A 23,620-nucleotide genomic window follows, 5' to 3' on the forward strand; every position below is an offset into this window, starting at 1 on the left:
ATAGGATCAAGCTGGCAGGTAGAAGGCTTTGATTTGTGGATGAGATCAGCAATATCAGTTAAAGACAGAAGTTGAAAAACAGAGAGGAAGTGAGAAGGGGGTGGAATTACGACAGAGGAGCTACATTGAGCATTAGGGACCAAGTCAAGGTGTATTTTATGAATTTTTTCAGTGAAGAATAGCATTAGAGAGTCACAGAAGTTAGATGAATAGAGATGAGCGGGCAGAGAATCAGGTGGCCTGTTAAAGGAGTTGAATAATGAGAATAGGGTCTTGGTGGAGTTCTCACTTGAACAGACAATGGTAAAATAATAGCTAGATTTGGTTTGACCTGATACATTCCTGATAAAACAGAACATGGTTATTAAACATACCCTTATGAATAGTAAGGCCAGTTTTCTTATAAAGACGTTCAAGCCGTTGGCCTTTAGCTTTCAATAGTCGGAGTTCTGGTGTGTACCAGGGTGCAGAGAGAAAAGAGTACAGTTCTGTTTTTTTGTGGAGCAAGAGAATTCTAAATACTATTGAGGCTATGATTATAATAAAATACTGGATCGTCTTGAATAGCCAAATTGTTAAGAGACAAGCAGCTAGAGAGAGCAGAAGAAAGGATATCAAGATTTATATTCTTGATATTCCGGAAAGAAATAATACGAGGATTGTTAATTATAGAGAAAGTCATGTGAACATTAAAGGAGAGAAGTAGATGATCCGAAATTAGCAGCTCGTCAGCTGTGCAGTTGGAGGGGGTAAGTCCAGAACAACAGACTAGGTCCAAAGTATGGCCCTTAGTGTGGGTAGGGAAGTTTATGTATTGTTTAAGGCTGAAGCTATCAAAGCAGGATAAAGGAGTCGTTGAGTTGCGAAAAGTCATTGGGCTGTTGCCATGTCTCAGTCAAGCAGAAAATGTCAAACTTAGGGTCTGTTAGGAGATCCTGGATGAGATGTCCTTTGTTCGTAAGCGAAAGAATAAAGAGAAACAGGAACTCAATAGTGTGGATGCCTACACAATAACATGACAACATCTGGAACAAGTGAAGCACTGTGAATACTGTAAGGATGCAATGATTAAACCTCCTCAGATGTGTAAGCTGCCAATTCAATAGGCATGGATGTACTGCAATACCATCAGAGTTGCAGGATTTTGAACTGAATGCCAAGCTGCACTCTCCTCATTATTCCGGAAGAGATGGTGTTCATATTTTCAAAAAGAATTTAACTCTGGGTACTAGGTGGAGATGGAACCCATCAGGTGGCTTGACAGTGGGTGACCAGCAGATGAGATAAGACCCTTCAAGAGGTAAAGTAGGTGCAGACACCGAAACTGTCCAGGGGGTTGGCAAAGATGGAGACTTTCTGGTGGCTAAGGAGGCCGTCAGCAGCTTAAAAGAAACCCATGCACCTCTTGGCAGGTGGCCAACCCTGGCTTTAACAGAAACCCTGCCACCGCAGGCTCCACAGAGAGCATGAAGCTCAGGCAGCGCGGGATCCTCAGGCTCAGGGGGCGTTGCATCTTCATGGTCATGCATCTGGGCTTGCATGACAGGGCATGCAGGTTTAGTGTTTTCTGGTGATCTGGATGCCTAGCTTCAGGGATCACAAGATACTCAGCACAAATTTTCAGCGACAATCATGCCATAATGGAAGGAGGACCAGGTAAGAAAAAGGCAATCTATGACTGTGGGGAAGCTGGCTCAGAATCTGATGTGATAGCTTGATCCAAAAAATATAATGGTCCTTTATTCCAAAGTATCTGGGTGTGAGCAGTGGAAATGACTGGTGGGGTTTTTGTTAAATATTATTGCTTTAGATCTAGAGAACTTCCAAAGCCCTCACATCAGTAGTTTCTGTTTCTTTGGGAGATGACTTTAAGCCTAGAACACTAAAACTGCTTGTTTTCTTAACCGTAACCCTGGGTCCATTGTGGAATGTGGTTAGTTATTTGCAGATCCAAATGCATAACTCAGGACATTTACTGCTAAGTTGTTCAACAGAATACATGGTCCAAAAACAGAAAGCAAAGCCAGGAAAACATCACTAGGAAACACTAGAAAGCACATAGCAATGTGGGGCAACTTCACAATGGAGAAGGGGAGACTCAGACAATAAATACAAAAAGTAATGAAGCCAGGGAAAATAAGTAAGGAACACAATGAAAACACAATACAAATGATGAGACAAGGGAAGTAGAACACAATATAAAACACAGATGAAAAGACACACACAAACAAACACAGGAACTAACATACAGAGATGGCAAGCTTAACCATGTAAACGCGACACAAAGAGGCACAACAGGAAGATTAAAAAAGCAAGAAAGTCTATATGTCTGTGAAGGTTCTCAGTCATCCAGGTCATCGTAGTCAAAGGAGCTTGCAAAGAAAAGCGTCTGGACTTCTTTAAGTTTACTTGAAGACGTTTCACCTCTCATCCGAGAAGCTTCTTCAGTTCTAAGGTCAAATGGTGGAGAGTCCCAGATATAAACCTAGTGGGAGTATCCCCCCACAGAGGGACAAAAGGACCCCCTGATGATCTTCTAATCGCCTGAGCCAAGGTGTGAAACTGGGTGTGGGTCCCAATCAGCCAGAGTTTCGGGTGTGTTCATTGTGAAACCTGGCCCCACCTTATCATGCGAATTCCTGAGGTCAGATGGCCCAGGATGTGAGTGGGCGTTAAGGCGTCTGGGAAGGGATCTCAAAACTGGATTATAGATGGCAGAGAGCTGGTGTCATAAACCCCCGCCTCTGTTCAAAGATGGTCGCTCACAGTGGACATAGATGGCTTCTTTCACTCCTCTTTCAAACCATCTGTCCTCTCTGTCCAAAATGTGAACATTGGCATCCTCGAAAGAGTGTCCTTTATCCTTAAGATGCAGATGGATTGGACAAGACTCAGCAGTCCATCTGCATCTTAAGGATAAAGGACACTCTTTCGAGGATGCCAATGTTCACATTTTGGACAGAGAGGACAGATGGTTTGAAAGAGGAGTGAAAGAAGCCATCTATGTCCACTGTGAGCGACCATCTTTGAACAGAGGCGGGGGTTTACGACACCAACTCTCTGCCATCTATAATCCAGTTTTGAGATCCCTTCCCAGACGCCTTAACGCCCACTCACATCCTGGGCCATCTGACCTCAGGAATTCGCATGATAAGGTGGGGCCAGGTTTCACAATGAACACACCCGAAACTCTGGCTGATTGGGACCCACACCCAGTTTCACACCTTGGCTCAGGCGATTAGAAGATCATCAGGGGGTCCTTTTGTCCCTCTGTGGGGGGATACTCCCACTAGGTTTATATCTGGGACTCTCCACCATTTGACCTTAGAACTGAAGAAGCTTCTCGGATGAGAGGTGAAACGTCTTCAAGTAAACTTAAAGAAGTCCAGACGCTTTTCTTTGCAAGCTCCTTTGACCAAGAAAGTCTACAAAATAAACCAAAGGCAGAATGCTCATGAACATAGCTAGAAACTGAAACAAATGAAACAACTGAAGTAAGAATCAAGATACTTAAATCTGGTAAACGATGATAAACAAGAGTAAACAATATTGATCAAATGAAGAACCAAAAAGAATGTTAAATAATAGCAAGAAGTGAAAGTCCATAAAAGAAAAAAATGTTGTCTTTTATGCCTGCACTGTACATACAGTTTTGCTTGGTCTTTTTGGACTATGAGTTGGCTAATTTTTGTTATGTTATCAGTTTTAGGGTAAACTTAGGTGTGAGGGCAGCTTAGTAAATTTTGTTGTATTTTTTTTTTTTGCATGCAGTGACGAGAAAGTATTTATTTATTTATAAACCTTATCAAATCACTGTCTAAAACCCTGGACCACGACACAGATTAATTACAGCTGGCTGACTACAGGCCACAAACTGATGGCCTGACATTCTCCTTCAGGATTTTCTGGTAAAGAGCAGAATTCATGGTTCCATTTATTACAGCAAGTCGTACAGGTCCTGAAGCACCAAAGCAGCCCCAGATCATTAGACTACTGGCACAATATTTGACTTTTTTACATAGGTTCAGGTAGGTTTGTATAGATTTTTTCCTTCATAAATCAATTCATCATTTACAAACTGTATTTCATATTTACTTGGGTTATCTCAATCTAATAGTAAGATGTTTTTGGTGATCTTACACATTTATTAGAGTGATAAATATACAAATACTTTTTCCCAGCACTGAAAAAGCATAAACGATCTATTAGGAGGAATGTATTTGTTATAATAATTAAATCCATGACGTTTCCATCATAATCTGTCTCTTCTCTGTCCATATATACACATAATGCGTGTCCAAATTATTATTTTCCTCTTGACCAATTACCAAGGCTCTGTGCCAAGGCTAGACTTGGGAGAACAAATAAACAAAGGCACTCTCATTACAAATGTTTTAGGACTGCTCATCACTGATGATCATATAAAATACATAAGGTTGAATGAAATCATTTAATATATTCAGGAAAATTAAATTCAGGATTTTCTTGCATATTGCTAACACAAAGGTGCAGAAAGACCTTGCACAATGGTTTGTGTGATGGGCTTTTCTCTTGATGCTGCATTTTGCTGCATTCTGAGTGAACCAGTGAGCACATCTATATTGCCTAACACAGAAAAAAGGAAACAAAATTTCAGAACATGTGGATTAACTAAGTATTATCAATCTTTTTGTCTCCGTCTATTGAAGGTGTCCATTAGCCAACAGGACGTGTCCTCTTGGTCAGACCTGGAGCAACAGGCAATGTAGGTGCATCAGTATCACTGCCAGTATGCATGTCAATCCTCTTCCTCCACTAGTGTTCCCTACAAAGCCCTCCCAGCAGCACACTGGTGAGTGTATCTTTTTTTTCATTTTTTAAGAAAATACTGCAAAGTTACAGTTGGTTATTTTACCCAAACAATTTTGAAAAAAAAAAAAAAGAGAGTAAGAAAAACAACAATTATAGCTGGTGACAGGCATGCAGTAGGCATAAGAGCAAGAGATTATCATCTGCTTCCACAAAGTTAAATCTGCAGTACTAAGCAGTGTTAATGGTACTGTGTTGTTCTTACTTTTGCATGTCGTTGCACTACTTAAAATCAAACCTCATCACCTAATTCATGTGAAATTAAAGTACTCTAATTAAATCAGCTACTGTTCAACAGTCCAGCCTAGAAGTAATAAATGCATAAACTAGTTTTTCATTATGGCTCTGAAGAAAATGTTTCTAATTTTAGAGATATGCATATTTGTTGTGTACATTGAAGGACATATGCTGGTCAAAAAAGGCCGGAATGCCATCCAGAGTAAGGATCTAGTTAGATACCATGTTTTTAAAATGTTTAGTACCAAGTACAACAACCTAATTTTTATCTGAATTTAGAATTTATGTCTTTAACATGTACCTACAGTAAAACTAATTGTTGTGAGTCATCTGGCATCATGGATAGATAAAGCCTTGTTAGCCTTGTAGCCTTTTTCAAAAGGCTACAACAAGGCTAGCCTTTTTCAAAAGGCTACAACAGCATGAAGTGTTTAGGAATTACAGTTATTTACACATTGTTCCCATTTTAAAGGTTTTTAAAGGTTATTGATTCTTGGATGAAAATCTTTTTCATTCATTGTTTGACTGAAGTCTACAACCCTGTGCTATCACAAATGCGTATCTCCTCCGTTGAGATACTCTGCCAGGACTTTAAGATGAGATAGAAAATAATTCATTTATCAAATATTTGGGAAATTCTTTCGTCACAATAACAAAAGTGTTATATGATATATAACATATATATATGACATATGATATATATATACGATATATATATGATGAAGCATTATATGATAAATATATTGTAAAAAACTATTGAACATGATCTAAAAGAATCTGTCCTTGAGGAAACAGAGCCAGAACCTTTGGAAACATCTCCAAAGGTTTCCAGTTTGCAGCCAACAACAAAGTCTTCCTGATCAGTTTGTTTACTTTGTGGTATCACCAGCTCTGGTGTTGCTCCCACAGGACACCTCAGCCAAGTCGTCTGTGTAGCCTAGTGTAATTTCTGTGTCTCTCTGCCCAACATCCTCTGTGCCATTTCTGCTCTTCATCCCGTGTTTGTATGATTTTAGGTTTGTTCTTTAGCTGTTTCCAGTTTAGGTTATGTTTTAGTTTTGCCCTCACTTTTGTTGTGTTCACCTTCTGCAATAAAGCTTACTCGCATCACAGCCAGTGCCAGCAGTTTGGGTCCTTCCTTCACTACACCACACGACTGCTGCCACAGCTGTGACAATAGTTGTTTCTGTGTGGCATGTACTTAAGTTACGGAGTGAATTTGTATCTGAACGGCAGTCTTGGAACTTTTTCTGAAAGCCAGGTCTCAGTGAAAATTAGAGCTCTCTTATTTCTCGTTGTGTTGTAATCCTGGCTCTCAGCTTGTCCAGTTTATTTTGCGGAGACCTAGAAAAGGGTTTGGACCCCACTGGGTAGTACTTGACACTATGGCAGACTGCAAAGGCCTGGCAGTGTCTCAATGGAGGAGATACTGCATTTGTGATGGCACAGGGTTGTAGACTTCAGCCAAACAATAAGTGAAATAGATTTTCATCCAAGCATCAATAACAATCCTGACATTGAACAATATGTTGTGCAGTGACTGTTGAACCTTTAAAAATGGGAACAATATGTAAATACAGCTGTAATATCTAAACAGTTCATGCAGTACTTTTAAAAATACCTATTGAAAGCATGTATTTTAATCACATAATAATTGGACACAGGGTACAGAGCAAAATTACAAAAGTGGTGTCACTGACAAAACACTACATGTACAACAACACAAGCAAATTCAACTGAGACCAAAAAATTCAACAAAGTCAATAAACTGAAAAAAGGACAAATTAGCAGTTTCTATGAGACCAGTTGCAAAGTTCTAGAATCGAAAAGACAAGTTTCATTTTCATCTGCAGCCAGGTTCATGGCAGAAAGCTAGGCTTTATAGTGCAGGTAAACTATAACATCAAAATTCCTATACAACCTCTTTCATGTCATGTAAGTTATTGTGAGTTGACTGTATTGTAGCCTTGTTTAGAAATCTAATGACTATAATGAAGCCTGTGGGCTGTGAAATATTATTGTTGGTATTTAAGGTTAGAGTAGAGAGATTCAATTAGATTAGATAAAACTATTAGAGGAAATTCAGAGTAACCTTACATGATAACACTATTCACTCATAATAATGAGGATGTCTTTTTTATGTATGTGTGCAGAGTGTATTTGCCAGTGACTGTCACAATGAATTAAAACTAAGACTGTCAGCCAAACCACAATGCAGCAGCATAATGTGATTATGCGTAATAACATGTTTTTACATGTTTCTTTAGAAATATTATGCAAATACTTTACAAGCCTCTTTCAGTATTAAATAAAATCCCCCAACCCAAATCAAACACCCTCTCTTGGCTCTTTTTTGTAATATATTAATGGTTTAACTTTGTAAACCAGTGTTCTGGAACAGTTTCCAACTGCTTCTTGACAAAGTTAGTTTGCTAAGTCACAACATATGAAGCAGTGGGCTGTACTGTACATTTATGAATTTTGAAAAAGCTGCAGGGTCTATATCAAGAGTTCACGTGTTATTCTTGTTTAGAATTGTGAAATATATATAGATAGACAACCATTCATACTCACACCTAGAGGCAAGTTTAGAATCACCAATTACCCTTCCCCACTAAAAGCACATGGCTTCAGGAGGAAGCTGGACAACCCATGCAAACACAGGGAGAAAGCCCACACTGAAAGGCCCCAACCAGATGGTGGATTTAAACCAATGACCTTTTTGCTGTGAGGAACAGTGTTGGTCAAGTTACTTGAAAAAAGTAATCAGTAACTAATTACTGATTACTTCCCCAAAAAAGTAATCCCGTTACTTTTCTGATTACTTGTTTTCAAAAGTAATTAATTACTTAGTTACTTAGTTACTTTTTAAAAACACGATTTACACTCAGTCTTTCAAATAGATGCAAGTAAAACACAGCAGAAAATAAATAAAATCAAAGACTCAGCGGTCCTGTTGCTCTATTTTCACCTATAAAGCAGGAGTGGGGGAGGCGGAGGTTTGCCCTGGTGCAGGTGTGTGCAGCGGTCAGTCGAAGAATCCGCAAGTTTCTCTGTGAATTTCCCATCACGTCGTTGCGCACTCGGTGCTTGTTTAGGGCTTTTTTTCGCTGTAAAAAGAAGTTTTCTTCCCACGCACAGCGGACGCTAATATTTTTTGTCACTTTTTGTGGAATCAAACTCAAAGTAAGATCAGTACTTCCACACTTTAAACGCTGCACGCTCATACTCTCTCCTGCACTCGATTGTTGATCTGCACACAGCTGTTGTCACTAACGTCGCACTCGCTTACGTCACTGTCATGAGACATTCTCTCAAAAAATCACGGTTTTAGTAACACAGTAACGCAGCGTTCCTACGGGAAAGTAACGGTAATCTAATTACAGTTTTTGCAATAGTAATCCCTTACTTTACTCGTTACTTGAAAAAAGTAATCAGATTACAGTAACGCGTTACTGCCCATCTCTGGTGAGGAAACAGTCCTAACCACCATGCCACTCCTAGCTGACTTATTCTTCTCAAAAAATTATTTCCCTTATATGATTTGAAATTTGTACAATCAGATAATCAGTTCGTTTTGAATTATTTTATTATTGCCTTAAATATGTTGTCATTGTTATTAATATCTACCATCTATCTTCAGTCAGATACATACACAGTGTAATTCAGTTCAAATAAAAAAAAAATTATATAGTGCTAAATCACAACAACAGTCATCTCAAGGTGCTTTATACTGTATAGTAAAGTGCTCTAATAGGATGGTATGGTACAAGGTTAAGGGGCCTGATTGTTTTAAGACCTTGTATGTGAGGAGCAGAATGATAAATTTGTTAAATAATTAACTTCAGTCTGTGAGGAGGACTCACCATTTACATGAACAAATTGGAGTCTATTAGAATAGATGTGATTCAAACCACCGCAGCTCAGTACCTTTAATTCCTAGTGTATGCTCTAATCTTTGTAATAAAATATTATGGTCAGCAGTATAGAACACTGCACTGAGGTCAGGTGAAGCACAGAGATGAGTTCACAGAGGCCATAAACAGATCATTTGTAACTTTCACTAACGCTGTCTCTGTACTGTGATGAGTTCTGAAACCTGACTGAAACTGCAAATAAACCACTTTTCTGCAGATAATGAGTTAGCTGTTTTAGAGTCTATATGTTGACCTATAATTAGCTTAGATGGTTTTTAAGCAATGGTTTAATTACTGCAGCTTTTTTTCTTGTGGAGTAGCAAACTCATTTTCCAGGTTAAATGAAGATTTTCTAAATTAGTGAGACACCCTTTCCTCTCTAGCTTATAGTTCATCTGCTTTAAGGTGTATGTTTGAGAGTTATACTAGAGAGTCAAGTTCTTTTGATTTTTTAAGAGGTGTCACAGTATTCAGAGTCATACGCAATGACATGTAATACTATTAACAAAATAATCGACCTCGATGGGAGCACAGTTCAGGTAGTTGCTCTTCACTGTGTTGTCCCATGTGATGTAAAAGCTTTTGTCCCATTTCTGATTTGATAGTTTTTTTTCTTCTTTCTTCTTTTTTTTTTTTGCATATATATCACATTTAAATCATCATTAAACACAATTTATTATTTGATGCATGCTCAATCATCCAGGTAAGTAAATCTCCAAAAGTTGATTCTGTTCATCTGAACGTAGCGTTTTCAGTGGGAGAAACATTTCGTCACTCATCCAAGTGACTTCTTCAGTCTCAGCTGACTGCAGGTTTCACCCAACCTTGTAAACAGTACATTTGCATTATGACTGAAACTAGCACCACTGAAGGAACAATGGGCTGGGAAGTCAGTTCCATCATCATTATGCAAATTCTCATGACCATTGATCAAAGACCACTGATCAATGGCCATGAGTACCATTCACAGAGAGTTGGGGAATGGCTGCAATCACAGCATTGTAAGATGGCGAAAGATGTAGTGATGTGTTGGTCGAGAACGAAATGGCTCTTAGAGCCGGACCTTTGACGTGAACGACGCGAGCCGGCTCCTCATCGCGAGCCGTGGGTTGTTGTTTTTTTTTTTTTTCTTTCTCTCACCCTCCCTCTTGCACTTTTTTTACATTTCACTCCGCATGCGAGCCTTGTGCTTTGCGCTGGGAAGAGGGGGGAGGGGCGGTAGTTACACTCGCAGTAGCACAGGAACAGAGCGGGAGGGAGAGAGAGAAAGAGAGCCAGGGACAACAACGTTACATTAGAAAGGTATAGTAATCATCCACAACTATTTTCAGTTGCAGATGATAAAGGATTCAGAAAGTTTATTCATGCAGGCCCATATGACAGAGAATGTGCATCTTCCTTTTGTTTTCATATTGTAATTTCTATTTAATTGTGTTGTGGTTTGCAGTGTTTTGTGTTGTTTCACTTTAAATTGTTAAAAGGAAAAAGCTGAAAATTTAAATATTTAAAAGTTGAAATGTGAATAGTTGGTTTTTGTATTATATGATTTCTTTATTACATTTTATGTGGAGTGAATAAATAAAAGTATATTTACGGTACCCTAGAGTCAAAGCACGTACAAACTCCAAAACAGGTAGAAACTCCAAAACACGTAAAAACTCCAAAACATGTACAAAACACAACAGAAGTGCTCCAGGATGCTAGGCGAAGTGTTGAGCATTTGTTACCTAGTGGCTACACAAGCCAGGAAGTACCAATGACCGGATTTGGTGTGTGGTAGTAACAGGTAAATTAACATTTTTTTTTTAAATCATTTGAATATATATATGAGTGCTTGTGTATAAATACACAAACAATACACATATGCTTTCAATTGTATAATTTAAGTGATCTAGGTAGCTCTGTTTTGGAAGTTCAGTTAACGCTAGAAATGTGTTTTGGAGTTTGTACGTGCTTTGTCTCTATGGGCCACCGCATATATTTATATTTAAGCATATGTAAATAAAACCACTTTTTTTTTACATCAGTAATTCCTTTTGTGCATAATTTTATATTATTGTTAATAATAAATTAATTAAAGCAACAAAACAACCTGAAGAGCCGGTTGGGAGCCGAGCCGAAAGAGCCGGTTCTCTAAAAAGAGCCGGAAATCCCATCACTAGAAAGATGTACCCTTAAGCCCCCTCCTCGATTCAGAGATGGTTTTTCCCTTTTCATGTAAAAATGGACAACCGTTGCCTAAGAGAAAACCTGTAGTGATCCCGTACGTGTCAGGAGTATCGGAACAGTTGAGACGCATTTTTTCTAAACACCGGGTCTCTGTGGCTTTTAAACCCCAAAGCACGCTGCGCCAAAAATTGGTCCACCCCAAGGATCGGGTCCCCCGACACAAACAGAGTAATATAGTACACTATATTATATATTATATTATATTATCACTGTTAATTGCCAGGAGGATTGCCAGGATTTATACAGCGGGGAAACCAAACAACCTCTGGCGAAGCGGATGGCACAACACAGAAGAGCTACCTCGTCAGGCCAGGACTCTGCAGTGTATTTAATGGAAATCTATTAATGGAAAAAAAATTCTGTTCAATCTATTCTATTCCAACTGGATCTGTGTGAGAAAGTAATTCTGCTCTGTACCAGAAAATCCTGAAGTAGAATGTTTGGCCATCAGTTTGTGCTGATCTATGTAGTTCATGCTAAGTTTAAGTAACCAACTTCATCAGTGTCTCTCTTTCTTCCAACTCTACAGACATATTCTCAGCAGATTTATGTGGCCCCAATAAGAAACTGGACGTGGAAAGTTGTCAGTGTGTGTGCCACCAAACTCAAGACTGTGGTCCTAACCATCACTTGAATCGCAATACCTGCCAGTGTGTTTGCAACTTGCCACCTAGCCTATCCTGCCCACAGAGCCATGTATTCAACAAGGAGACCTGTCAGTGCACATGCAGCAAGACATGCCCAAGACATCAGCCTCTCAACAAGACAAAGTGCTCCTGTGAATGCAATGAGTCGCCAAATAAGTGCTTCCTGAAAGGAAGGAGGTTCCACCAAGCCACATGCAGGTAAGGAAAGATGTCAGAAGTTCACTACCTTCCATCTGCCGTTTACTCATTTAAAATAACATTGTTGGCAAGAATAATGGGATTGGAATAGATAGAACCTTGTCTTCAATCAACAGCGTGAATATTAAGTCTAAGCTTATACATAACCGATTAGATACACCAAAGACTGTTATCAGCCACGTTAAATCAACGTCTTTTAAAGTTTTAGACGCATAGATTTTGTCACAGTTTGCCGAGGCAAACTGCGTGGAGTGTGAAGAGTGGACCCAGGTACAGACATTCTAAAACTCAAACTTAACTGATGATGAGCTGTTTATTAAGGCAGACAGAACAGTACAAAATAAAAGGGCAAAAACAATGCAAACTAAGCAATAACCTAAACTGGGTAAACTAGAAAGGAAGCACGAACTATGAAAAACCCTGGCAAACAGAAAAACAAACAAAACTCTAAACATGGCAATGATGATGAGCATATATATATGAAAACCTGAACGCAGGACTTGGCATGGGAACAACACAGACGACCCGACAAAGACTGAATGAGAACGCACAGACTAAAGTCCAAACAAAGTCCAAAACAAAATGTCCACCAGGAGCACAGGGGACAGTCCAAAACTCAATTCAGTGGGCCAACCTGGAGGACAGCAGCACCAGAGTCTAAACAGTTCTGGCGGCCGACCGTGCGGACGGCAGCGGCGTGGAAACAGTTCTGGCGGCCGACCGTGCGGGCGGCAGCGGCGTGGAAACAGCTCTGGTGGCCGACCGTGCGGACGGCAGCGACGTCCAGCTGGTGGCCCGGAAAGTGGCCGGCTATTCCGAGGTGCAGTAGCTGGACCAGGCGGTGCAGAAGCTGGACCAGGCGACGGAGCCGCAGGTGGCGTGGCAGGTGGCTGGACGGGCTCCTCGGGCCCTGCAGGTGGCTGGACGGGCTCCTCGGGCCCTCCAGCTGACGTGGCAGGTGGCTGGACGGGCTCCTCGGGCCCTGCAGGTGGCTGGACGGGCTCCTCGGGCCCTCCAGCTGACGCAGATGCAGGACCAGTAGGGGCAGAGATCACTGGCTGAACAGAAGGCTGAGCGGGTGGTGGAACAAATGACGGAGCTGAACACTGGGGAGATGGCTGAGCTGCACAGTGGGCAAAGGGCTGAGCTAACGGAAACACAGGAAAATGAACTATGGACTGGGCTGCTAACAGAGCTAATGACTGAGCTATAGACTAAAATGCATGCAGTAGTGATGGTGGAGATGATGGCTGTGGACTGAACTCTCCTGAGCCTCTGGAACACAGGGAGGACTGCTGGGCGGGCATATATACAGGGAGTGCAGAATTATTAGGCAAGTTGTATTTTTGAGGAATAATTTTATTATTGAACAACAACCATGTTCTCAATGAACCCACAAAACTCATTAATATCAAAGCTGAATGTTTTTGGAAGTAGTTTTTAGTTTGTTTTTAGTTTTAGCTATTTTAGGGGGATATCTGTGTGTGCAGGTGACTATTACTGTGCATAATTATTAGGCAACTCAACAAAAAACAAATATATACCCATTTCAATGATTTATTTTTACCTATGAAACAAATATAACATCTCCACATTCACAAATATACATTTCTGACATTCAAAAACAAAACAAAAACAAATCAGCGACCAATATAGCCACCTTTCTTTGCAAGGACACTCAAAAGCCTGCCATCCATGGATTCTGTCAGTGTTTTGATCTGTTCACCATCAACATTGCGTGCAGCAGCAACCACAGCCTCCCAGACACTGTTCAGAGAGGTGTACTGTTTTCCCTCCTTGTAAATCTCACATTTGATGATGGACCACAGGTTCTCAATGGGGTTCAGATCAGGTGAACAAGGAGGCCATGTCATTAGTTTTTCTTCTTTTATACCCTTTCTTGCCAGCCACGCTGTGGAGTACTTGGACGCGTGTGATGGAGCATTGTCCTGCATGAAAATCATGTTTTTCTTGAAGGATGCAGACTTCTTCCTGTACCACTGCTTGAAGAAGGTGTCTTCCAGAAACTGGCAGTAGGACTGGGAGTTGAGCTTGACTCCATCCTCAACCCGAAAAGGCCCCGCAAGCTCATCTTTGATGATACCAGCCCAAACCAGTACTCCACCTCCACCTTGCTGGCGTCTGAGTCGGACTGGAGCTCTCTGCCCTTTACCAATAACAGCCACGGGCCCATCCATCTGGCCCATCAAGACTCACTCTCATTTCATCAGTCCATAAAACCTTAGAAAAACCAGTCTTGAGATATTTCTTGGCCCAGTCTTGACGTTTCAGCTTGTGTGTCTTGTTCAGTGGTGGTCGTCTTTCAGCCTTTCTTACCTTGGCCATGTCTCTGAGTATTGCACACCTTGTGCTTTTGGACACTCCAGTGATGTTGCAGCTCTGAAATATGGCCAAACTGGTGGCAAGTGGCATCTTGGCAACTGCACGCTTGACTTTTCTCAGTTCATGGGCAGTTATTTTGCGCCTTGGTTTTTCCACACGCTTCTTGCGACCCTGTTGACTATTTTGAATGAAACGCTTGATTGTTCGATGATCACGCTTCAGAAGCTTTGCAATTTCGAGATTGCTGCATCCCTCTGCAAGATATCTCACTATTTTTGACTTTTCTGAGCCTGTCAAGTCCTTCTTTTGACCCATTTTGCCAAAGGAAAGGACGTTGCCTAATAATTATGCACACCTGATATACGGTGTTGATGTCATTAGACCACACCCCTTCTCATTACAGAGATGCACATCACCTAATATGCTTAATTGGTAGTAGGCTGTCGAGCCTATACAGCTTGGAGTAAGACAACATGCATGCAGAGGATGGTGTGGACAAAATACTCATTTGCCTAATAATTCTGCACTCCCTGTATATGAAAACCTGAACGCAGGACTTGGCATGGGAACAACACAGACGATCCGACAAAGACTGAATGAGAACGCACAGACTAAATACACACAGGAGGCTAATGAGAGAAGTGGGAACACATGGGGGACAGCTGACACACATGAACATAACGACGTCACAGTGGAAGAGTAAAACTAAACACGATGAACACAGGAACACCAGACCTCTTCAAAATAAAACAGGAAACATAAGACGCAGACATGACAACCTGAACTAGACAACGTAAGACACAGACGTGAAACACGTGAAGGGCAAGGGAGACTTAACATGGGTGGAAGACACAAGGGGAATCTAATAACAAAGAACTATAACAACCTAGGCATGATAAAAAATGAACTTAGAAAACCTGAAGGGCTTAAACATAAACTAAAACTCAAAAATGCTGGGTCAAAAGACCCAGGATCATGACAGATTTGACTAAAAGAGATCACCAGATGCAAAATATTCAAAAATAGATAGAAAATAGATCATTTTGGAAAGGTTTGTAAAGTTATTATAAGCCTACAGGTTTTCCTAGATCAACATTCAGAGACTTTATATACATTTGGACAAGATTTATGTTCAGATAACCTAACAGTATGACAGAAAGCTCTTTTACATGAGGCATAAACCAAACACAGATGTCCAAAAATAGGATATTGTACCTATGGTCGAGGCTTGAGGTAGCAGTATAAGTTGGAATGATTTATTGCTTCAAGGACGGGTGATGCACACTGAAGAAGAAACCAACAGGGACCAAAATAACTTCAAAGAAAACATCAGGTTATTAGTTTTGATTCATGGTCAATAAACTAGGGAAGGGTTTCCTAGAAAGTTGTTTTTGTTGTTCTGGATGCAGTGTTTTCAGTTCAATTTAATTCAGTTTTATTTATATAGTGCCAAATCACAAAAAATCATTTGCATTTTCAGTAGGAAAAATGCCTGGATTTATACATGGTCCAGATGCACAATGACTAAAACTAGGATCAGATCACTAGCTAACAATGAGTTTCAAGCTCACTTTCATTATTATTAATATGACCATTGATCAGTGACCATGAGTACTATTCATAGAGAGTTAGATAATGGCTACAATAAATTTATTTTCCATAAATGATCAAAAGTAAAAGTACTTATTTTCTATCTTTATTATTTTGCAGCAAGGTGTTACCATCAGTGTTATATGGATTAATATTACTGTTGCAGATGTTTAGATTGAGTTTATTTTAAGCACTTAATACTTGATTTAATCGACAGCATTGCATCATATTTTATAAAATCATAAGTTTTATAGTGGCTGTGTCATGGTCCTGAGTCTGGGGACCCAGTGTTTATGACAGTTTCTGATTTTGAATAATCTTTGATTTGGTGTCATTTTTGGTACGGTCATTTGTATTTCGAGGTTCCTTAGTTATGCCCCGGTTATATTTGTTAGTTTTGTTACTGTGCCTCCCCTGTGTTCCATGTGTCATGTCAAGTTAGTTGTGTTCTCATGTCTGTTCTTCACTGATCACAGTGTCAAGTTTGCGTCTTAGTCTGTGTCTCATGTTTCCTGTTTTATTTTGATAGAGCTGTGTCCTGTGTTAGTGTATTGCTTCTTCCCTGTCTTGTTATGTCAGATTAGGCCCAGCTGTGTTACCCTGTTGTCTAAGGAGCTTGGAAAGAAAACCGTCTGGACTTCTTTAAGTTGCTTGAAGACGTTTCACCTCTCATCCGAGAAGCTTCTTCAGTTCTAGGGTCAAATGGTGTAGAGTCCCAGATTTAAGCCCTGTGGGATAATCCCCCTGAGAGGGACAAAAGGACCCCCTAATGATCCTCTACCTAATCACATGAGCCAAGGTGTAAAAACGGGTGTAGGTCAGAATCAGCCAAGGTTTCAGGTGAGCTCATTGTGAAACCTAGCCCCACCCTATCATGTGATTTCCTGAGGTCAGATGGCCCAGGATGTGAGTGGGCATTAAGGCATCTGGGAAGGATCTCAAAACTGGATTATAGATGGCAGACAGCTGGTGTTGTAAACCACCGCCTCTGTTCAAAGATGGTCGCTCACAGTGGACGTAAATGGCTTCTTTCACTCCTCTTTCGAACTCATCTGTCCTCTCTGTCCAAAATGTGAATATTGACATCCTCGAAAGAGTGGCCTTTGTCCTTTAGATGCAGATGGACTGAGTCTTGTCCCGTGGAGGTGGCTCTTCTATGTCTACATTGTTAAGTTTGTGTTTAGAAACTTAACAATGTAATGTATGCTGTACAGTGTAGCGAGGAATGCCCAGACCTCTACATGCAATAATAAAAGCTTTCTTTTCTATTTTCTGGCCAGTGTTTTGTGACTCCTCACTCCTTAGCTTACTGATTTGGTAGGTGAAGCATGCTGGTATAAACATTTTAGCAAATTTACTGTATGTACCAAGTATTTTTTAATTAATGATGTACTTTGCAATTCATTTTTTTCACTTTCATGGAAAAGATCTCTACAGCTACACATAAATGCACACACTCAAACCTTCAGGATGTTAGTGGCACTGTGTAAGGCACTGATCCCACACCAGTATGTAGGGGTTTGTTGCAGTACAACGGTGTGTAACACAAGACCCTAGTGTGCTAATGACTTCTCCTAGCTGTCAGTTAACCATTTCCTCTATGGCACAGGAGGAAACGTGCACACATACACACACATCCTTCCATCTGGTCCACTTTCAACCCACTGTGACCCTGTCTGAGTGTGATTTATGAGTAGAACATAACAGTAGGAATCTAGTGTCTGGGATCTGATCATTATGCATATGTAACTATGAACATGCGTCTAAAAGAAATTATGCTTGTCCATTTGAACTCATCTGTGTATTTCAAAGGGGGTTTATTGGTCGTATTAAGTAACAGCAACTAAATATTCTGTCATTCACCACGTGAGACCCTGTGCAGCTGAAAAAGCATGGGCGATTGCAGAATTTATAATGATAAAGTATGTATAATAAAGGATTAGATCATTGTTTGTTCCTTAAACTTCCTTGACTACAAGGCTTGTATGTCTGTTTGGACAATGAGGCCTACGTTTTAGGTTATAGTCAACCAAACATGAGCTAGGACATATCATTTTAAGATATGTAAGCTCTTTTTCTGTTGCCAATTATGACTGAGATATGAACATTTTTTTTTATATCCAAAATAGCTAAGTAGTCAGTTATTTGACTTTTTTCTTATTAGGCTAAAAAACTCCAGATAATTTCAAAGAAGATTAATTGCATCAAGATGGAAAGTAAGAAATTTAAACATTCACATTGTTCTGTTGTGTTGAAAGCTCTGGTAAATCTGGCATTGGCTATAAATCATTTGGTAACTCTAAAGGGAGTAGTTTGGGCTACTATTTGTAACCTTTGACCTTTTTAACATACAGGAAAGTGTTTGTCTTAAAGCCGTGTTGGCTGAAGTGAGAACTTGCAGGCTTCTGGGACACAGAACACTTATTACACATATGTACAGGGATATATACAGTCCCAATCAAAAGTTTAAGACCACTTGAAAAAAGGCAAAAAAAAAAAATCGTATGGTTGGATCTTAACCTGCAACAAGAAGAAATGGGAGTGCGACAAAACATTTTTTTGAGCATGCAATTTATTGAAAACAACGCTTAAACTGAAACAGGCTGTCTAACAGCTGATCAAAAGTTTAGGACCACATACCTTTAAAATGTCAAATCTGTGCAAAAATGTGCCACTGAACTGACCGTTTGGACTTTGCAAGAGAGCACCAAACATGGGACACTGAAAGGTGAAAGAAAGTTTTATTCTCTGATGAGAAAAAAATTTAACCTTGATGGTACTGATGGTTTCCAGTGTTACTGGCATGACATGCAGATCCCACCTGAGATGTTTTCCACACACCACAGTGGAGGTGCTTTTTCTTTCAGTGGAACAATGGAGCTTCAGGAGGTGCAGGAGCATCAAACGGCTGCTGGCTATGTCCAGATGTTGCAGAGAGCATCCGTCATGACTGTGTGGTAACAACTGGGTTTTTAAACAAGACAACGCTACAGTACACAATGCCTGCAGGACAAGGGACTTCTTCCAGGAGAATAATCACTCTTTTGGACCATTCTGCATGTTCCCCTGATGTAAATCCAATTGAGAACCTTAGGAGATGGATGGCAATGGAAGTTTGCAAAAATAGACAACAGTTCCAGACAGTAAATGCCCTTCATGTGACTGTCTTCACCACTTGGAGAAATGTTCCCACTCACCTCATGGAAACGCTTGCATCAAGCATGCTGCAACAAATTTTTGAAGAGATCAACAATAACGGTGGAGCTACTCATTACTGAGGTCATGTTTGGAACTTTGATTTCTGTTTTGGGGGGGTTGTTAAAAAATGTTTTGTCTCACTCCCATTTCTTCTTGTTGCATGAAGAAGCTCTACTCAAAACCTTGTTAAGATGCAACCATGCAAAATATGATATTTTTTTTGCCATTTTTCAAGTGGTCTTAAACTTTTGATTGGGACTGTATGAGCCCAAGTATATTTGTAGATATGCAGTATATTGTGAACTCCAAACATGGTGAGTATTATGGCATCCAAAGAGTTTAGTTTTGGTCACATCCTACCAGACTGTATTCTCCCAGTATTTCACAGGCCTATCTAAATGTTGTTCAGCTAAATTTAAACCCCCTTCCACATCCCTTTTCTTCTTTAGCAATGGAGCCTTGCACAGTGAGCGTGCATACAGGCCATAGCAACTAGCATATTACTTATTGTTTTCTTTGAAACAATTGTACCTGCTGATTCCAGGATTTTATGTTGCTCACCACAAGTGATCCTTAGTTCTTGGACAACTGTTCTGATAATTCCTTTTAAACCCTTTGTCTGAAATCTTGCAGTGAGTACCTGGTTGTTGCCGGTTTATAGTAAAATTATGTTCTTACCACTTCTGAATTATGGCTCTTTTAATAGTTTTATAGAAAGAGAAATTCTTGTGTAAACATTGCCATCAGTATGCTTTGCAAAACTAAGGTTGAAAAGGTCTTGAGAGATGGCTTTGATTTTACCCATCATGAGCTGTTTCTTGTGTCTTGGTAAAGAGGCACTTTTTATAGGCCATTATTTGGAGGCCATTAGACAGAACCAGCTGATTTTAGTTCTGATAATAAATTTCAGCCGGTGCCATGATTTTCTGTGCTTTTTTGCACCTCCCTTTCTTTGTGTGTTCAGTACCTTTTCCCTATGTCATTTCTCATTATTACACATAATTTATGGGCATCTGAATTTATGGACATCTATGGTTTGATTTTGTTACGTGCGGATTGGATGGGTTGTTATTGACATTAGGAAAAAATGTCATGTCAATAGAAAAAAGTTGACATGCTCATTAGTTACTTTGAGCATGCCATACAGTTATTTAATTTTACCCACTTTGTGTGTCACATATCTCCCCATCTGATTGGTTAACCATCACCATTTTGTCCATCTGTATCTGGAAGTCCCATAGGATCTTAGCACGGTCATTCTCGACCACCCGTTGGGGCGTCTCCCATTTTGACCTCGGGGCTTCCAGGCCATATTCGGCACAGATGTTATGCCAGCCACTTGGTTATGGCGTTCCATGTATTCCCTGCCTGCAAGCATCTTGCGCCCTGCTGGGTGGATCCCAGTGACGATGGATCTTGTGCTCAGAGCTTGTTCCTGTTCTACCATAATTAGTCCCTACGCGCTATCTTTCAGTCCAGCTTTGTTCAGCCACTGGTAGGATTTCTGGGTGTCAGTCATTTCCTATATCGGCTGGTGGTACATACCGTGCAGAAGCCTGTCCTTCCATGATAATTCTTCTCCTTGCTTCTCTTATTTCTCAGGTTTCTGCTGCCTGAGGTATTTACTAAGCACACAGCCAATTATGGTGATCTTCATGGATGTTTGGTGTCTCATCCTGAACAGTGGTTCTGAGACTCACTAGTCCTTCCATCTCCTATGGGGTGACACTCTCCATGGGTGGTAAGGAACTTCCTTCTCTTGATGTCAGTGGCTTCTATCTCCTCCTTCGGCCAGGCTATCATCCCAGCAGGGTACCTGATCACCAGCAGGACGCAGGTGTTGATTGCCCAGATCTTTTTCTTCCCGTTCAACTGACTCCTCAGGACTTGCCTAACCCTCTGCAGGTACTTGGTGGTTGTGGCTTTCTTAGTAGCCTCTTTGTGGTTCCCATTTGCCTGTGGTATTCCCAGGTACTTGTAGCTGTCCTCGATGTTTCCAATCCTTCAGTCTGGTAGTGCAATCCCCTCAGACTATGTTCCCTCTCTTCGTTACCATCTGACTACAATTCTTCAGTCCGACATTCCAATTTTATTGCTGTAGATCCTAGTAGGTTATATCACTGAATCGATGTTCACTCTTGGTATACAGCTCGATGTCATTCATGTAGAGGAGCTGGCTGACAACTGCTCCATTCTGTAGTCAGTATCCGTAGTCAGTAGGGCTGGGCCATATCATACAGTTCACGGTAATACCGGTATAATGTTGGGCAACGATAAGAAAATGAAATATCGAGAAATCGAGGGAAAACCAACAACACACCCGGCAGAACATTATGTTATTTACACGGGTGCACATAAGTGGTCCGCATGTGCGCATTCGCTGTCAAAATAAAAGACGCGCACCAGATAAGAAGTTGCAACGCGAGTTTGCGTCCATATAAAAGGCAGTGTTTTTGTCCGCTAGAGTGGGATTTTCACGGCACATTCTGCACCAAATCTCTGTGCGTTCATCATTTGTTTGAAGCCAGCTCACCTCCTGCAACCACTTTTCCGAGAATACGCGCTTCTTTTGCGGTTCGGACTCCTTCTGACATTTCTTTGGAGGTGGAGGAAAACCAAAGTAATTGCTTAAAGGAGCTTGCTTCTTCGACATATTTAAGAGTTCTAAACAAATGTCTGTCCTCCTCCAGAAAATCCTATGTCCTATCCTACTTAAACACGCGCTGCAACTTCTTATCTTGTGCGCATTTTTTATTTTGACAGCGAATGCGCACCTGCGGACCACTTATGTGCAGCCCTGGTTATTTAGCTCGTCATATTGCAGCCGCAGAAATTCTTTTGTCCATGAAACCATAAAGCTGCACTTTCTTTTTGCCTTATAGTCTGATTTGTCATAACTTTTCCGTTTTGTGGTAGGCTTTTCTTTGGCTGTCACTTCTTCACCCTGACCTGTCTTATTTGGCTCAGCAGAACTAAAATATATATCCTGCTGCTTTTACACAGGCACTCACATAACGCTCAGCGATTCTCTCCGCGATTCTCTCACATGTTTAAGTTTGCTGTGGGAGATTTCACTTGTCATGCTTGCATAGTAAGCTAACGATTGATAAGACGATGTCAGAGGAATTGGTGCGCAAATTATCATCACTCACCAATCAGTACTGTCGCTCTCTATACACAGTTCGTGCGATTGCAAAGTGGAAGCAATAAACAAGCGCAAATTCAAACGCGATTTCAATATGTCACATATTGACAGTGGCTCACCGATGCCAATGACATAATTACCCAGCTACATTTCCGAAAGAATGCAAAATCATTGACATATATTTTTCCTTCCTATGACAGCCCGACGGGCAGGGCAGAGATAGATTTTGGTAGCCTGACTGGAAAAATCGCTAGCCCCGGGACGTCAGGCTAGCGATTTTGCGAGCCCTGTTGTATATATATATATGTATGTATGTATGTATGTATATATATATATATATATATATATATATATATATATATATATATGTATGTATGTGTATGTTTATGTATGTGTGTGTGTGTATCTGTATATATAGGCATGATATATGCCTATGAGTGTATGTAAACAGCTAACTAAAACTGTACAATACATATCCTGACCTACACTGGACTGTTAGTGGTTTTGAAGCTAATCCTGTCTTCTTTTTTTTTCATTGCAGTTGCCTCAGGCCTTCCTGTGAAGTAAGAAGGCGAAGGTGTGAACCAGGTTTCTTCTTCAGCGATGAAGTATGTCGCTGTGTTCCATCCCACTGGAGAAGGCTAGACTAACCTCCATGCTATGGGACATTAACAAGATTATATTAAACTTAAAAAAACCCAAAACAATTTATCACCCATTCTCCTCAGATCTGCTGGTCATAAGTATCCCTATTAGATGTGGGGGCAGCTATGTGTGTGGACCTTAAAAAATGTGGGGAAACCTTAGTGATTAGGATGAAGATATGGGAAACTGATGAGTTGAAGGTGATAAATGCACTGATTTTGATATAAAGATATTTTTATGGGAGACTGATCTGAGATGAACATTGGAAGGAAAGACACTTTTTCTAAGATACTGTCTAAGTAATTTCTTTTAAAATATTTGAGGGGTTTTTGTATCAATTATGTCGCAGTATTCTTATGTCAGATATTGATTATATAATTTATTAAAGGTTATTTTTCAACTTTCTTGCAATTTCTGTATTTTTCATAAAAATACACCGATCAGTATTTTTGTATCATATAAAATATATGTGTGAAATAAAGTATACTGAATGTTATATATTGTTAATTTAGGTTGTTATCCAGTCTGTTATCTCAGCTTTCACAACAGAACAGATCACCAGTTTATTGGTGGGCTAACACAAACAGACAGACAGCCTTAAATGTTCATAGTAACTGGTAATT

General features: G+C 40.2%; 1 protein-coding gene across 1 annotated transcript in view; it reads left to right on the top strand.

Annotated features, from left to right (window-relative positions):
* vegfc (vascular endothelial growth factor c) overlaps positions 1-23,397 on the top strand; it is an 87,340-nt gene extending 63,943 nt beyond the window's left edge. The window contains exons 5-7 of the mRNA XM_084932340.1: positions 4,689-4,831; positions 11,761-12,076; positions 22,894-23,397. Coding sequence (XP_084788466.1) covers positions 4,689-4,831; positions 11,761-12,076; positions 22,894-23,002 — 568 coding nt within the window. The 3' untranslated portion in view covers positions 23,003-23,397. The remainder of the gene's footprint in view (positions 1-4,688; positions 4,832-11,760; positions 12,077-22,893) is intronic.
* Positions 23,398-23,620: the final 223 nt, after the last annotated feature.

This window comes from Perissodus microlepis, chromosome 6 (genome assembly GCF_051167445.1).
Source record: "Perissodus microlepis isolate ML-2025 ecotype Zambia chromosome 6, ASM5116744v1, whole genome shotgun sequence".
In the NCBI taxonomy this organism is placed as follows: Eukaryota; Metazoa; Chordata; class Actinopteri; order Cichliformes; family Cichlidae; genus Perissodus; species Perissodus microlepis.